At 37.6% G+C, this 19,158-nt stretch overlaps 1 protein-coding gene across 3 annotated transcripts in view; it reads right to left on the bottom strand.

Annotated features, from left to right (window-relative positions):
• Positions 1-9,719: 9,719 nt before the first annotated feature.
• The window catches only part of LOC117330489, a 35,781-nt gene continuing 26,342 nt past the window's right edge, over positions 9,720-19,158 (bottom strand). For all 3 annotated transcript variants that reach the window (XM_033888793.1, XM_033888795.1, XM_033888794.1), the window contains exon 2: positions 9,720-14,048. In XM_033888793.1, coding sequence (XP_033744684.1) covers positions 10,554-14,048 — 3,495 coding nt within the window. In that variant the 3' untranslated portion in view covers positions 9,720-10,553. The remainder of the gene's footprint in view (positions 14,049-19,158) is intronic.

The following is a 19,158-nucleotide window of genomic DNA, read 5'->3' as shown; positions in this document are numbered from 1 at the left end:
TCGCGAACTTACTTCTTCAGACATATTCGCGAATACGTGATTTCGCGAATGCTGATCTAGAAATTACTTTAAATTTACAAATGATGGGTTGTTATAGTAACGGACTCCTGTATCGTACAAATGATCACGAATGATATGAAGTCGCAATTGACTCTCCTCGCGTTTTACCGCGAAAATAAAACCCACATGAAATATAAGTGAATTACAGTATGCTGTGTTATTTTGTACCATACCATTACGCTACAGATGTGGAGTGGTGTGGAAAAATGTGCCAATGCTTAATGAATGAACGAGGCTCAGTAGGTAAAATAACAATGAAAATGAAATAATAATGTATAAGTGTTATTTGTTTGGATTATGTGTCGACATTAATTATACATGTACCATGATTCATTTCACGGCCATGACACAATCAAAGATGAAAACATTTTTAGGATTTGCTGAGAGGGGAGCACCTTAAAAATGAATTCAATCATAGATTTAGTATGTATGTCAAATAATGAAAGTGCGCCATGCATGTTGTGTATTTCTCGTCAGTTGTTTCAGGAACCAATAGTTTGGAGCTTTCATAAGGAAATTGTGACCACCTGTAGCACGGTAAGTAAGTTGGGGAAATCAGTAATAGGCATAAATATTCTAAAATATACAGTAGTGGAGATACAAAGTCCGAAGACATGCACAACCATTAACTGTAATACATTATCATGGACCTGAACAAGTTCTAATATAGTTTTGATTTAATTTGAAGTTTCAATTGCTACCGTGTTCTTTTAATGATTTAGTAATTTTTAAATTCCTTTAAAATTAAAACTAAAACAACATGAAATTATCACAAAAACCTACAAACCGTTAGAGCTTTGTTATTGATATCTATCTAAGCAAGCTGTAATCTGTTTATTTATTGGCTAAGTTGATTTTATTTCATGGTTTAAACACATTTTTGGAATCAGCTTTGTTGTTTGCTTTCATACCTATCCATGGAAATAGACCATGAGAACGCTTTATGGTCAATGTCATGATCTGATTTAAATATGGGATATAAAGTCGTACGTGTTTGATGCTACCGTGTTCTTTTAATGATTTAGACATCTTTATACTCATTGCCTTTGTTACTTATTATAACCACACATGATGTATTCTTTCCTGTAATTTCCTCTATAAAGTGTTCGTTTAATACTTTGTGTCGGTAAGAAACCACAATTCACCACAATTGGTCCAAGGTATCATACACAAAACTCTCCATAAATGACATAATATTACTCTTTATCACATTACAAAAGAACATGCGAGCGATGCAACCCTGAATGCGTGCTGGTGATTTACCCCACCTACTCCATTATCAGAAAATGGATGTGCTAAAGTCCAACTCAGTTTTTCACCAATCCCTTGAGCTAAGTATAAGGCCATGGCATACTGGTATAACCATCTTTTATATAATGTCTTAAGGCTTGGGTATCCGTGTGTTACACAATGACTGAGATATATAGATAACTGTTTTGAGAAGTATCCGGGATTGATATTACAGAAGAAAGAAGACAATGTAGTGATATTTCAAATTCCTTTGATAACGTCTTTTGTCCTGACAGATTGTATGGTGCCGAGATTGGTCAGTACCGTGTAGTTGATACAACGTAGTTCGTCCAATAGTGTGACTCACTGCTATCCTACGTACCTATAGACACAGCGTATTGATACAAATCTTTTGTCCTCTTATTATCAATTATGAATAGCCATTATCAAATCGGGGGCTTAGATCCAAGTTATGATGGACACCCTTAATCCTTTGTAGGTCTGTGTAATATTGTACTGATATATCCCAATCATGGTTTAACAATGGCCGTGATAGCCTTACCGTGCTACAGGTGGTCACAACAAACCAATGTTATAGAACGCCATACAATATCTTATCTGACTAGTACATAATGAACGCCCACGTCAAGACTATAAGCCTCCCAAATATTCCTGTATTACGTAGTTGACTTTACATACATAGGTTTCTTATATACACGGAAATCTGTGATGTAATTACATGTAACGCTTAAGCTTATAAACAATGAATTTTGTACGTCCTAATCTAGGTACTTGTTCTTATCCACGGGTTGTCTCACTACCCTTATTACTGGAAATTCCTTCACACGTCCAATACCTAGTACTGTGTTCCGAATTCGCCTGGCTTTTGTGATTCATCAAATCCTAAACTGACAGAATGAAATTATCTTAGTAGTCATAATTGTATGTTTTTGGTCAGTAATGTATTTGATGTTTTTCTCTGTTTTCAAAAAGAAAACCGAGATAATAATTTAATAATGAAACCGTATTACTAACTCATAATCGATAAGACGATGACAAAATACCAAAATACCAACAAATATATATATGTAAGTCCCCTGAAAATGTACAAGATTTAGACAATACGTTTCAGAAAGGCAAACGTCTACTCCTTCATCGATAACACCCACCATACAAATCTATGTCACAACAACACCCACCATACAAATCTAGGTCACAACAACACCAACCATACAAATATAGGTCACAACAACACCAACCATACAAATTTAGGTCACGACAACACCAACCATACAAATCTAGGTCACGACAACACCCACCATACGAATCTAGGTCACAACAACACCAACCATACAAATCTAGGTCACAACAACACCAACCATACAAATCTAGGTCACAACAACACCAACCATACAAATCTAGGTCACGACAACACAAACCACACAAATCTAGGTCACGACAACACCCACCATACAAATCTAGGTCAAAGCTAAACAAAAAAAGCTGCATCGTAAAAGCTTCTATTAAAAAAAGGCAATGTTTTACTAAAGAGTATTTCTTTTTTACTTGATATTTTGTTGCACATTTGTATTGTCTAGTCTCTTAATTCTGGAAACGGTTATACTAAACTTAATTTTTAAATTCCTTTAAAATTAAAACTAAAACAGCATGAAATTATCACAAAAACCTACAAACCGTTAGAGCTTTGTTATTGATATCTATCTAAGCAAGCTGTAATCTATGTTTATTTATTGGCTAAGTTGATTTTATTTCATGGTTTAAACACATTTTTGGAATCAGCGCTGTTGTTTGCTTTCATACTTATTCATGGAAATAGACCATGAGAAAGCTTTATGATCAATGCCATGATCTGATTTGAATATGGGATATAAAGTCGTATGTGTTTGATGCTTGTTGATATACCTAGAAGTTGTCACCACTCCAACTCTTATTTGAGATTGTGACTTAACCAGGATCTGAAATAGACTGGTAGTTCAGGTGCCGTCGGTGAAGTAGAAGACGCTTTCTCTTACAGAGCGCCTGGTCTTATTATCTTTGTATTCGGGAATCTCCTTTTGCCCTCGTTTTATCGATTTCTAGTTTGAATTAAAGTTTGATTTTAATGTCGGTATTCTTTATTGTTTTATACAGATAAGTTAAATGTTTGTCTTGTATAACAGTTATTGATGTGTTTGCGTGAAGCTCAACATCGCCAGGCGACAATCACACATAACCATGGTAACACGACTGTAACACTATGTTGATGAACACAAGCCGACAAAACGATCACACTGAACAGAAAACATGAGCACCTGACGCCATCCTCGGTCTCACGCCTTCAGAACAACCAAACCCGTGTTTGTACAACCTTATCCCAGACGCCCTGAATGTTGTAAGTGCTGTATCCATTAACTTTGATGTTGAAATGCAAGTTTTGGACATATTGGTAAGATTTGACCACCATGCGATCTAACTCGAGTGCATTGTGTTGCATATCTGTATAAATTCCCCGTCATCCATGTTGACAACTATACGACAATATTAGCTACGCCCATTTTATTTTGAGCTTAGTCGTGTTTTAAGTGTTATAAGTTTACATATTGTATACTTCTATCCATTGCGTTTGTATTCGCAATTTATATATAGAGAACGCATTACTTTGGCCTAATGTATTAATCAACTATACAATGTTTTTCAAACGAACTGAATCTAAAAAAATCTACCTGCGGCACTATGACCTTATGTAACTGGACCTAAGACAGTATGACATTATGGGACTGGACCTAAGACAGTATGACATTATGGAACTGGACCTAAGACAGTATGACATTATGGGACTGGACCTAAGACAGTATGACATTATGGAACTGGACCTAAGACACTATGACCTTATGGAACTGGACCTAAGACACTATGACCTTATGGAACTGGACCTAAGACACTATGACCTTATGGAACTGGACCTAAGACACTATGACCTTATGGAACTGGACCTAAGACAGTATGACCTTATGGAACTGGACCTAAGACAGTATGACCTTATTGGACTGGACCTAAGACAGCATGACCTTATGGAACTGGACCTAAGACAGTATGACATTATGGAACTGAACCTAAGACAGTATGACCTTATGGAACTGGACCTAAGACAGTATGACCTTATGGAACTGGACCTAAGACAGTATGACCTTATGGAACTGGACCTAAGACAGTATGACCTTATGGAACTGGACCTAAGACAGTATGACATTATGGAACTGGACCTAAGACAGTATGACCTTATGGAACTGGACCTAAGACACTATGACCTTATGGAACTGAATCTAAGACACTATGACCTTATGGAACTGGATCTAAGACACTATGACCTTATGGAACTGGACCTAAGACACTATGACCTTATGGAACTGGACCTAAGACAGTATGACCTTATGGAACTGGACCTAAGACAGTATGACCTTATGGAACTGGACATAAGACAGTATGACATTATGGAACTGGACCTAAGACAGTATGACCTTATTGAACTGGACCTAAGACAGTATGACCTTGGGTTTACGCCGTTTCTCCTTGGGACCTGAAACTGGACCTAATAGTGATAAATGATGATTATTCACAAGTCCTCACTTGTAAAGAAAGTTTATAACGTTTTATTAGAACAGAGAATACTGTTACTTGTTAAATGACGATAGTAAAAGGAAACTCTAACGATTGGATTGCAAATTCTATAATACAGTATGTGATTCCAAAGTATAAATTTCTTCAGTGTCTCTTAATATCTCAAAAGTACGGTAATATCTTAACAAAATTTACATAACACTCAGTTTGAGAAAGCTGTAGTTGTATAACTGAATAAGTGTAATAATATCCAAAGATTTTTATCTTTAATATTAATTTCTGAAGAACTACACTGAATCATCAAAATGACGCAGATTTGATGCAGACAGTGTCGAAGAATGTAACCATCATCGTATAGCAAATGTGTCATCGCTGGCTCGCAACAATGATGACAATGATGGACGATTAAAAATACGGAAGGTGACCTTCATCTTCTTTACATCTCATGGTTTAATATAAAATGTAATGGGAGTTTTGAGCTGTTGCATTCGAAATGTGGTTTTGCAAGCCTCCTGCCAGCACAAGACACTCGTCCGTGAAAATGTTAACTTTGACATGACCTTGCTCATTATGCAGGTAAGAGATGCGTCATCTCTACTTCATACGTGCAGCTCCCCGGATGAAGTGTGTGGGTGGGGAGTGGATAAGGATACACATCTCTCTGTTCACACAGGAAATAATCGCAACACTAATACCTATAATAGTCTTTGTAAAGGCTTGTTAATCTTGGCTCCATTTTCATTTCTATATTTCATCTTGCCTTCTCTCAATCGGTAATTTTTCATCCTCGAGCTTTATCAACTTAAAAGCTGTATTTAAAACATCAGATAATCTACCATTGGCAAATTCAACATTAAAACAGCATTTGTGCCGAACTCTTGTCCTGATTATCTGTTTTTTTCTTTCTTTAAAGCTTACCTGTCTTAAAACACATCCAGAGTATTACTATTAATTCGCCAATATACCCCGATCCTAATCGGTTAAGATTTGGATAAATCGGATTATGAGTATGTTCCCACCGATCTTACTGTTTCAATATGTTACCTGATTAATACCTTTCCTTGACTGTCCTAATCGCTATAGGCTCGTTACCCGTGTTTACCTAACTTAACCCTCCGTCACTCAGAGAGTTGGCAGACAGCGACGGAATGCGAGTGGTTTTGGAACCGTTCCTGAGAAAGTGACTTCTTCAGTCCCGTGAGAAATACTACAGACCATCTGAGTAAACATTTGCCGGGATATGGTCAGGAACAGGCTTCGGGCAGTGTCTTGGCAGTTTATTTTAAAGCGGATTACAGTCTCTGTGTATCGTTAAATAAAACCACAGTTTTTGTTAAGAGAACTACAGAACTGCTTATACTTACTAAATCTACCACCGTTCGTAAGAATATTTAGAAAACACGCATTTCAGAAAACATTTTTTTCACGTCCATGTCGCTAAATGTGACTTTAAATATGGTACATAAAAAATACCTGATTTGTCTTCAACTTTAACTGGTTTATGTAGAATTTAACTAAGCATAAATATGTCTATTGATTTTATTAAAACCAGTATAATGTTATCAGTTTAATATCAGTTACCTTGGTACATTAAACTCGCGTGGACTTTAAACATTCAGTGTACTTAATGGACAATGGTGACGACTAGTATTTTTGCGGTTTTCCTCCCGAATATAAAACTTTAAAGAAGAGACAGGTAGTCGCCACGGCCAGAATTACTACGACACCGGTCTTGGTGACAGAACGTGCCTTGCCTTGTGGTCGAAATAATATCCCCGGCCCCGTATCTTACATTACATATATAGTCTTTAATGTGTGTTAATATGTAAAACACTCTACACCCGACATTTGTCAGATAATACAAATTTCTCATCTGACAAATTCCAAATTCATGTGTTCTTGTAGAATGAGATTATTTTTCACTCTGTGACATTTTTGTTCCCAGTTTTTATATTTCGTATTTAGTAAACCTTTTATAATACCGGCTTTGATGATGTTTGAAATAAAACTCATTTTGGCAAACGTTTTGAATATTCTTTCTTAATATCTTGATTTCATTTGTTTAGGAATTAATTGATCTTGGCTTTGTTGTAAAATCAGGTCCACGCTGACTCACTGAGCATGACGTATGGATATATACAGATTGTATACCTATATAAATCTATTTCGATATAACCGAGACTTGGTTGTCTTAATCCTTTGTCTTTGTTATAATATGATCTATAAAGTATACGATGACTAATTCTATGTTTAGATCAGGTTTCATGTTTACATGGACACATGTATGTATGGTAGGTTGTGAGCATTTTGGCGGCCCTACAATTAGTTTATTGTGTCTAGTTAATACAATTGGTCCGTTAATAGGATCGAGATCCGATAATTAACGTTAATTATGCTAAAGGTAACAAACGATTCCGAGCATTTAAAAAATCAAAAAGATTATATATACAGAGTACCATTACCTTAAAATTTTAATATGTTTCTTCTCTTTTTACGCAATGTTATTGTTTGGTTTTCGGATCTTTCTGTCATATTTGTTTCGTCGTTTTTATCTATAAAGAACATAAATAGCCGTTTGAGGTTTCAATAATTGTCTCGTGTTTTCGCGGTGGTGAGAGGTGTTTTTATTCTCACATCGCTATATCCAACGAATTAGTTTTCGTTATCTGAGGTAAAAGCATTTATTACACCTAACTATCCCTAGTCTAATCACTCAAGATTTTAAGATTTTAAATTGCTCTCTTTATCAGTATAATTACGACCTTTCCACAGCTTTTGTGTTTTAAACTGTTAAAGCCTCTCTTTTTGTGTAAAACCAAAGATTGTTAAGTTAAGCTTTAAATATCCGTTGCCAAGGATTTTAGAGCTTGTTTTAATTGCTGCGTCATTGACACTTCAACCTTCCTAATTTACCGTGAAATATCACGCGTAGTAATTGTCCAAGTTGTCAGGTGAACATTCCATCGTTTAACATCGAAATGTTTAAATCATCTTGGTTCGACAATTCAATATGTGCTTAGCTTAACATGCCAACAGAAAGATCACATCTTAATTTTTTTTCAAAGGCGTTGTAATAATTAACTAAATATAACGAATATTAGTAAAACAGATGTTTCTCTTTGTCAAAAAACACAGAAATATGGTTAAACAAGTGACAAATTATATCCTTTTAAGTGTTTTGAATAATGGTTTATCAAGCTAACCAAACTTGAGACTTGAATGTTATCGTATGTCGAGTAGAGCCACAATCGGAATAGAATTTATATTGTGTGTCTCGTATCATCTTGGTCGGAGATTTGATTATTTGCCATATATATAAACACTGTTGTAGTTCAATGAATTGTGTAAGTTTCCATTTCATAGACAAGACGAGAACAATCATGTAACGCTATCGAAGAATTGTTGTTCGACATTTTGTTCAATAATGGAATATCTCTGAGTCATATTTACAAAACACTTAATTACAGTAAACCATTTTAATTGTTGATGATTCTGTAATGCATGTTTTAGTGTGAGCTAAAATATAAACTTCCAAATAGGGTGAGTCAGAATCATTTGCATGTTGTGAAGAAAAGCCTCCTGCCAGTTACTAGTCTAAATTCTGTTGATCCAGACTGAGGAGGCTGGCTTTCTGTGACACAAGATAATATGGTCCTATACCCAAACGTGTTATTTAGAATGGATCTTGAAGGTGTGTTATCTCCATGGTCTCCAAAATACTGCAATATTTCAACAAACTTTCTTCCTTTCTTTGGAATAGTTAGTGAACTTTCAATGTTTTCTATGTTTTTCTATTTTGCTTTCTAGATTTATCATTATATCTACATTTAGGATCTTCACCTTTCGTTTTGTAAAAACAATATTTACATTTGCACTGCAATGACACTATGTAAACAAAATCAATTCCGTTCGGGTTCAACTACTATGAACTGACTTGAGTAATCACATAAACGTGAAATTAATGTAAATGGATTATATGAGAAAAGTTTTCTCTCAATTCCGGAGGAAATTGTGCAAGCTGGACGTGATGTTGTTACAGTGTCCTTCTGTACATGCTATTAAAATATCATATATCTCTCAAATCTAGTGCTCGTGATCCACATGCCTGGTTAAACATATATTTTGTTATCTCATAGGCATAACAACAAAATCCGCCACAGTTTTCGTGTCGATATTTCAGCATGGCTCTACCTTGCACTGTATAGTGCGTACAAATGCACGTTCACAAGTGAAAGATGGAAGGATTCGTTAACAGATCTAATATAGCGAAATATGAAACCGAACGAGTTTAGTGAAGAATAAGAATTATTGTTTTCAAATAATTAACAAATTTTATTTTCATGTGCGAAAAATCGTTGGAATTCCATTCAATCCTGCTTTGATTTCGTTCTTTCAGATAGAAAGCATGTCACTCTCTTCAATATTTTTATATCAGTTATTTATTCTGACAATTTATCAGATTCCTGAACAGTTTAATTTAGACTTAAAACTATGTCTATCTCACGTAATATATATATTTTTTGTAACTTTGGGTGAAAACAAAAAACTAACATTTAATCCTCATTTCTATGACGTAGTCAAGAATAAAGTACGGTCCCGCGTGTGATTAGCACGTGACTTGTTACCTCATCCAGGGACAATACGTAAACAACCATATATAATAATGACTCAAAAGAAAATAATAATTATTCAACATTTTAATCAGTTTTATACATCTGCAAGAAATGCATAATAAATATACCTAATTGGAAAGTCATTTTAAACAAATTTCCAAATGCCCCCCCCCCCCCTCTCTCCCTCTCCCCCCCCCCCCCTCTCTCTCTCTCTCTCTCTCTTATCTGTCATAAATAGTATTTCTCTCGTCTCTCACTCCACACGAAAAGAGCCGATCCTGATAGATCACATGTTGGGTCATGTCACAGACGGGCCTATTTCGACTTAAATCTAACGTATTTCTTGGCTTAAATCGTTTGACTTTAATTACCCACTACAGTTTTAATCATTCATTGTAAACAAAAGGATAAACAGTTCTGTATATAAACGTAAGCTTTCCCCTTGGCTGGACTGTTCACAAGTCACTTTTGATTTAAATTATAAATCTCTGAGCACTGGTTTTGACATTACTTTTTTCAATATTAATATATCTAAATCTCTGTGTCTGTTTTCATTGATGTTCTTATGGACCGAATTAGGACTGATTAATGACTACCCCTGGGACAGCTTACGTTATAAACGAATTGAAGTCAGCACTTTTTACACTTTTATCCTGTTCACTGCGACTAACCTTTCCTTGTGGTCGGCCGCAGATCGAAATACACGTTAAATGGCACGGGTAAATGTTTTACAGTGTCACGAAAGCCCAACTTTATCCAGATCAATTGCATTTCCACTCAACATAAACTCTCACAAACGAAATTCATACGAAAGGCAGTGTACCAGCCTGAGATCAATACCACTAGAGTGGTTACACGTTTGTATTGTAAATCCATGTTTTGTTTATCAGTAAATAATATTGGTATCCTCCATATGTCAGTCTATTTGACGTCATTGCACGTATTGATTAGGTGGCAAAATTGCACGGTAGAAACGTATAAATTGTATTACATAGGTATAACACTTATCTACACAAGAAAAGATGACGTACTTCACACATACGTAGACTGAAGAAACTGAGGTCGTGTTTCAATACCAAAGTCAAATGGCGGACTGTCCATAGTAGTATAACCATCCTCGTCAACAAACTCGCCACACTTTGCTTGATTCACATTAATTCCGAGGTCTTTAAGTTTCGATTCGATTTCTAATGAATCCGAGAAATCCGCACGGTTCTGTCTATTCGACAGAAGAAGGTAAAAGTTTTCTCGTCGTTTCGGTGGGGGTTGTTTTATGTCATCAATATAATCCAAAAGGTCAGATGTTGAAAGTTTGGAAGCTCCTTTACTTAAAGGCGTATTGTCATTGGTCTTTCTTAGATCCAAACTACCATAACCGTCCCACGAGTTCGCACGTGATCTTGACCTGTTTACATGGTGATGAGTGGACGTCGCGCTAAAACTTGCTCTTTCCGGAACATTGGAATTAATGTCACGCATGAGTAAATATTGTTGTTTTTGTTGCTGCTGTTGTTGTTTATCCTGCTGCTGCTGCTTATATTGCAATATCTTCTGTTGTTTTTCTAGCTCCTGTTTCTGTTGGAGAAGTTGAAGCTGTTGTTGCTGTCTGATTAACTGCTGTTTTTGTAGCAGCTGTAAGCGCCGCTGTGCTGGAGCTTTCTGTGCATGAGATAATTGTTCCGACACGGGACGTTTTTGTTTATAACCAGTTGGCAATACTGGTTGTGGTCTAACCGGAAGTTCCTGTGACGCCGGACGTTGTTTAGATTGTTTCTTTGATGAGTTAATATTTACAGATGTATCCCCTACTTTTAATTTGTTGACGATTTTTTGGTGTGGGGCGTGGAACAATACCCCATGGTTGACGTTAACTTGATGACTTCCTGGAAGTGACGAAAACTGCGGAACAAATGACTGTGAATGATTTCTAGGACACTGAATAAGATTCTGAGGCACAAAAGGTTGAGTGTGCATGATAAAACTGGAGTTCATAAAAGCACTTGATTTTGGCATTCTGTGATCGTTCCTTGCTGGGAGAGCGGGAGGCTCGTACGGAACGAACGGACAGTCTGGATGTAAACGCTGTAGCTTTACAGGAATGCCATTCATCCGAAGGCGCATGTGCTCCTCGTACGACAGCATTTCATCCCCGGGAATAGTTTCGTACACGTGATCATCCCTTGGATCTCGTTTTGGTGTTTGACACCCGGGAAGCCGTGTTGTAGCGTAGGGCATACAGTCATTTATATTAGTAGTCCAGTTTTGATTTATCAGGGCCGCTTGAGGATCATTCGAATTATCTGGAACCTGTGGATGAAACGGGTGCACGTCACTTCCGCTTCCTTCCCAATGTACAGTAGAATTGTCATTGGCTGCGATACTGGTATCTTCCTCCAAATAGCTTGGCTGGCCGACAATTTTTGGAGGATTATCGTTCGTTGAAGCACGTGCACTGTCTGAATGTGGTAGCGCCGCATTGCGGTCAAAGTCAGATGGATCTGCTCCTAGAGGGCGTCGCAAACAACGAACAGACACTTTCGGAGGATTGCCAACCACTCTATCGAAATGTTTTGGTTGGGGAACCTGATTCACATTTGTACGCGTGTTATCACATTGATTTTGAACTTGTCTTTGTATATTAAATTGATCTTGACCCATAACTGGTTTTGTGCACGTGTTTGTAGGCGTCGTATCGCTTGATGATGATGACGAAGGAAGGTTAGGGTTGTCCCCGATCAACCTCTCAGGTTTTAATGGGGGAGTATTTCTGCGAGGTTTCTTTCCTTTCTTTTTACCTTCAGCCGCGTTTTCTTCGTTTTGAAGGTCATGAATTATCTCGAACATTGACCTTGCTACTTTAGTCAGTTGGTAACTATTTCTCTCCTTCGGAGAAAACACGGCACTATTTCCCTGGTTGGGTGTTAGCACTTTATCCTGTTTCGGCTTTCGAGATTTAGAATTTGTTTTTAAATCCTGAGGCACAGGATGATCCTTTCCTTGATTGTCTGGTATCCTTGTAAGGACGACCTGAGGAGAGGACGTTGGGGTAACATCCCCATCAACAGGCGCCGTCACTTCCGCATTTAGATTGGAGTCGGACATTGAGAAGTAGTCCGTCAATGGATCGGTGTCTCCTTCCGCGGTCGCTGCCTTTGTACGAGTGTTGTTGGCTTTATTCCTCTTAAAGAATATATTGTCTATATCTGCCTCACACGTATGTAGAGAATCACTTTCATATCCACTTGAAATCGTAACTGGTGACGATTCGTTCGAATGAAAAATGTCTATACTAGCATCATGGGCGGAATCATTCGGAGTGGACGTTACTACATTGTCCGATCGTCCAGCTAAATTGACTCTATCCAGTGAAAGTGTCTGTGGGGGTTTGTGTCGCGGACCAACACTGTCCGGTCGTGGATGTAAATATCCGCCATCTTGTGAATTAAATAAAACGTCGTGCCTAACTGACACGCGTAAAGGGTCCGTCATGATCCGATCATTCATAGAACCACTGTCCCAATCAAAGCGACCGTTATCCAGTGGAAGAATACCTTGAAGACGGAGAGAGTTCCAGCACTTGCTCTGAACACTGAGTTTGTTGGTGATGCAGGGATCCTCACGAAGAGCGTTATCTGTGATGGCCTGGAGAGCCCTCACGTTTACAATCCTCGGTCCACAATGAGTTGTTTCGACCCGTGCAGGGTTTCTTACACACCGACCAACAGAATGTATCTGATCTGCGGACTGATTAAGGCGATTAGTTTGACTGAGACACCTATTTTCCACCCCAACCTGTGGATTGTAGCGCCGAACCCGACCATTGTTAGGACCGAGTGTGGCACTGTTCTGGCTCTGTCGCGGAACACTTCCACGTAACAATACCCCGTGTGACTCTGTCACTGCTCCCGAAACAATACCTCGCGAATTAACAGCCTTATCAGCTATTCCCGGGGAATTCACACATCTCGATGATCTACATGCACCTTGGCCTGTACTCCCTATACTACTCAGGCGCCCTTCACTCAAATCGTGCATTCTATCTCGATTCCTCTGATCGGACTGGCCAATCTCCATTGAAATCACGCCTGGAAAACCATCAAGCTCAAGTTTCTGTCGATTGTTACGGGGTTTGTTGTGCCTTTCAGTCTTCACAATTGACTGTATTTTAGCTATCTGATATGAAACAGTAGTGTTGTACCTGCTTTTGTCATCTACCTCTTTATCTCCAAGAGTGGAACACCGCGTTTTAGCTTGAATACGTTTAAATCCAACTTGGTTTTTAAAACCCTCACACAAAACTCGTTTTGATCGAGTGATCTCTTTCTGAGATGAGCTGGTGACCGGTTGTGATAGCGACCTTCTCACAGGACTGTTGCAGGACGAGGAGATGTAGGCATCAATGTTTATCCTGGTCGTCAGAACTTCCTTGGACTTGTTAGGATATTTCAAGCAGACGAAATCCTCAAATGTTACATACAATAGCCACATCTGCCGCGTCAAAGCAGAGCTCTGAGTGCGAAGGTCAACCTGCAATGACAATTAAAAACAAACATTAGACGGGATGTCCCAATTATGTATAAATTATCAAAGTTACTGGCGTAAGGGTCGGGGGTCACAAGACAATGATATATAAACTGGAAATTAAATCATTGTGCCGTAACACTGTCAACAACAGGTCAAGGATATTCAGGAAACGGCCTGGCCAGCCTGGTTGTCTAGGCAACCATTCGCCGAAAACAAAACGGACGTACGAGACGAAGTAAACCTAGTGACCATGACGACCTCTGTAATATCCATCACGTGTACTGAATACATTATTTCAAACATTTCATCGACTTTAATTTCCTTGTTCTCGTCGACCTGCATTGACAACACACTGCATACCAAATATATATGAAATGTATTCAATTCATTATAAAACAAAGACATCAGACTTTTTTTTTAAATAAACAGAATGTTTTGCTTCGCCGATTAGAGTTTAACATTCATGTAATACATCTGTTGTCGTTACACATGAGGTCTGGGTTACAGAGATCATGTCGCTAGTCGTTCCTACTATTTGTATACCTGTATACACAACACATCAAGAATGCTGCGCTCGCTCGGGAAGATCATATGGAAGATTCAAACAGCGATATAATTATAAAATGCTGTCTGGAGAATTTATTTATATTTTCTCGAACAAGAGATTTGATGGTGCGTGACAGAGTATTTCTTTATTAAACACATCATGGGGCGTTGGATAGTTTAAAAGGCAGCTTCACGCGGCCTTGTCAGTATGGTGCGGGTGTCGCCAGGATACGGGTATGATGCGGCTACTGATAACAATGTGCAGCATTAACGCTCACATCTTAGAACAGTAAACCCATATAGCATACCTTATAAGGAAAGCAGGAATAAAAAAAACTTGGATTATTATATGAATATACGGAGCGAAGTTTAGGTGTATGTAAGTGTATATAAGTCAGAGGTAGGGAAGGGGATAACAATGCTTCGCAGACACAGACGCACAAATATACAATGTATTACAAAAACTAACAAACTCTCTTACACCTGTCTAAATTCCAGGTAAGCCCCGTGAAAGTGGAGCTAATGATGGCAGTCTATGTTGGCAGGTTTTAAACCAATAATTAGATAGGACAGAAAGTTTTAAGCCCCGAGGAAATATACCGTCTGTTGTCTAGATGCTATCGTGCTGGGGTAAATCTAGCGTGGAACATCAGGAATCGTAAAAGGCAAGGCAAATGTTTATGTATCTTTTCATGACGAAAGTGTCATTTAAAATCCTAATTTGTATTATAAATAAGCATCGATGATTTAGTATAGTACAAAAGATGGAGAGGAACGAATTCTCTGAAACCATCATCCCGTAACAAACAAGTGTCACGGGCCTATCTTCTGATTTCCGACAGTAACAGAAAGTACTTGCTTCAGTTTTAAAGTGTTTTTGTCAGTTTACAATGGGCGTGGCAATTGTTAACTTCAAGAAGTACCGGTAGTAATTGGAACACATTTACCGAGCAACTAGCTGTATTGTATTGTATATGTTGTACTAGCTTGAGTGGTAGTCCTGCTATCATAGGTCTCAAATCATTGTACTTTCGCTTCAAAGATTTTTTTTTATCGTTGAATGTGTCGCAATCGGTGTTTGTGATTTAGATAGTGTGTTAAAACTTAGGCTGTAGATCAGTTATTCAATACATATTTGCCACAATCCACCATTTTTTTTTCTTACGTACAATTGTACAATTACACTTCCGATGTCGTAATAATATTAGAACAACTCAAAAGACATTTAGCTGTAAAACATTTGAGAATGACGTAAATTCCACATTTACATATATTTGGATATGTTTGATATTATACCTGAAAAATGATCTCACCTGGACCTATTTGCATATTTTGGCTTTTAGCGACAGATAGGAAGTGATAGTGTCACGGAGTCATTAATCACCGATAAATGTTTACAGGTAGGATTTTTACAGGTAGATTATGGTCAGAATCCCAACACAATGTGATGTCTGTCATACCTGGTGACCTAGGTGAAGTTAGTAGTTTGCTTCAGGTAAAATAAGGCTGATACACATAATTATCCCATTCAGGTGTGAACGTATATGATTAAATCTATGATATATACCATCCCATTAAGCGACTATTCTATATACGACGTATATTGATAAAAAAAATCAAGCGTAATAGATATTAATAATAAAATGTCTTCTCCCTTTTTATGATAATTATTTTTAAATGTATCGAAGCATACTAGCGAAAATGTTTCTTCTTTTCACAAAACTGTCGAATAATCAAGCATGGAGTATTTGTAAATCATGCATACACCTGAACACAAGCTTGTGTGTTTCAAGAAAAGAAACTTATAAATATCAAATAAATATTCGGTTGTGAAATTTAAAATATAAAAACGTTTTAAGTGACGGCGTGTAACGGGATCAACTCGAGTTGAGTGACGTGCAAATATATACAGGTAGATCGGACAGCTCTTGGTGATCCGTAATCCTCAATTTAGGGGATCGTGCTGACCCCAAACCCTTGATTTGTTCACCTGTGTAACTAAAGAGGATTAGGTATGTCAGTGTTCGTTCCCTACAGACAGATCCCCCGTTCTCCTCCCGTCCGACAGGGCGCTGACAGGACAGAGTTATCGACCATGAATCATTCGGACAATGAATTACATGTGGTTTATAGATACCTGTCCCTACACCTCCTCTGGCCCTTTCTGTCGTCAGGTAACAATAGGGCATTATCAGTGTAATAGATTATAAAGAACAATAGCCTGTGTGTGTTCCTTAATACATTAAATATATTGTAAACATCTAAAATCATAAAAGGAATTACGAGCAACAGTTACTGGAAATGAATACACGGTATAAATGCAAGTATTATGGTAAAGCGTGGATATTCTTTATGGAGTTTAGAATTGAATTTCAGTTTCAATCTTTTTCAATGTGTTTATTAGAGATATTGATTTAAAACACAATGCCGTAAGATGACTATATATGGACACACAATAGTTTAGGATTACTGGTATTGTATGGTGACACAGATCCCTTGATAAAATACGGAAACGATTTGAGTGACATTACGACAGTAAACCTGTCTTATTCGGCTTAGTATAACACCGTGTATTGGTCAGGGAGCTGGTCATCTCGACAGGACTGACCATGGATATCGTCACTTAGACTAAGCTGACCAAGGGCGCAGTAATCCTCTGACCTAATTAAAAGTCCCCCTCCCCTCCCCTGTTGGGATAATGAACCACTATTTCCATATGTTCGGCTCATTTGTCCGTGGAGCTTTGATCCCTGGATCCAGGACACCCCACACCCTCACTTGTGGCTTGAACGCTACATGACAGTAAGGACGTATTGTCGTATTGCCTCTGTGACAAATAAGTTAAAATTGTCTCATTATTTCCTTCTCAGCGTGGTATATAACCAACTAGTGTCCATTATACTTCCACACCCACTTACAAATCCTCACCAACGTCACAATAATCAGCCAACATGTTTTAAATCTCACAGAAAAGTAGCTACTCGCTTAATCACTCGCCCAACCAGAGACCTGTCCCGACAAAGTCGAGTCTCGGTGTCCATTCAAAAAAGGTCACTTCACACTTACAAATTATTGTTCTTGTGAACTGCAAAAATTCACAAAAAGACTGCCTCCACATAGAATAGAAATATCCATAAAGAAAGAAAGAAAGAAAGAAAGAAAGAAAGAAATTATTAGACGGAAGTTGATTGAATTTACGGGTTAATGAAGTACTATCCAATTAGCTACCTGTCCTTGTCCGGTAGAAACTTGGCCTAATTAACACTACATGATACCCCGCCGATTTGGCCAGTATATTTAACAGCGGGTGTAAAATTGTAACGAATTAAAGAGCCCGTGGGTTGTATATCAATTATGCACAAAGGTAGACGGTCAGTTTCTGTAAGGACAAATGAACTAACAACTAGAGGGTTACAGACAGTGGTCAGGGCCCTACATAAATAATTCAATTGACTTCTTCACACAGAAGTAACAAGCATAATAATATGCTATAATCAAGGGGTCATTGGTAACACTCTCGGCAATTAACCTAATTACCGGTAACATCACCTGGAAGATCAAAGGTTTAGGACATACATGTATGTGTAATTCATTTTGTTAAGGACGCGTGTTTTGAATGAAAATGCATTTAACACAAAACGTTTCTAAAAAACAAGGAGATATTGACATAAGGTAAGTATTAAAAAGTCTCCATCAGAACCCCGTGTTTTTTTTAATATGTTATATCATAGCTTGGTGATCACGTTATGTCCAGTTAAGGTCATTCTACATTTCATTAACAAACAATACAAAGAAACAATGTAACAGAGAACAACAAAAAAAAATATCCCGAATTATTAGATAAAAACTATATATCAAGTTATGGCTAAAGCGATCTTCAGTTTGTCGAACTTTTTTTTTAACTTTCTGTACACTTCCTGCGCGTGACGCCTACGTTTAACCAGAATTTACACATCACCTGTGATTAACGGCTTGTATATTTTCACCTGAGACTTTGAACAGGTATGATAAACAGTAAACAAACATGAAGACAGACTGATGAACGCCGACAGTTCTAGCACTTACCCGTCACATTCAGCACGGCTATATTGTAGAAGCTATTGTGTTTTACGAGCAATATTGATGGATTTAAGTTTGCTATTTTACGACTGATAATTTTGATCTGCATGGCAAAAAAAATATTCAACTTGTCAATGCTCCGAAAAATAAATTTATAACAACTGTTAATGTCTATACACCTGCACTTGGATTACACAAAAGTATACATATATGATCAAGGTAACTGTCTCCTCACAATAAAATTTATTATAAATAACTTACAACTCCGTATGCGTTTGATAGCTGATGGAATTGTATCCCTCGGAGTACAAAGTATATATATTTCTACGTTCACTGTAATGTACATTTCATGAGCGAACTAAAGGAAGTGTTAATTTATACATAACCTAGCACTACAAGTTTCAGAAAAGGTACGAGTTGTATCGCCATTGGATATGTATCCAGAGAAAGCCTTCAATAATTGATTACCAATATCAATAAGTCTACAGTGACTGCACGGTTCACGCCT

Source organism: Pecten maximus, chromosome 7 (assembly GCF_902652985.1).
Source record: "Pecten maximus chromosome 7, xPecMax1.1, whole genome shotgun sequence".
NCBI classification, from domain to species: domain Eukaryota; kingdom Metazoa; phylum Mollusca; class Bivalvia; order Pectinida; family Pectinidae; genus Pecten; species Pecten maximus.
Note: the sequence above shows the minus strand (reverse complement) of the source record. Positions and strands in the feature narration are given on the sequence as shown.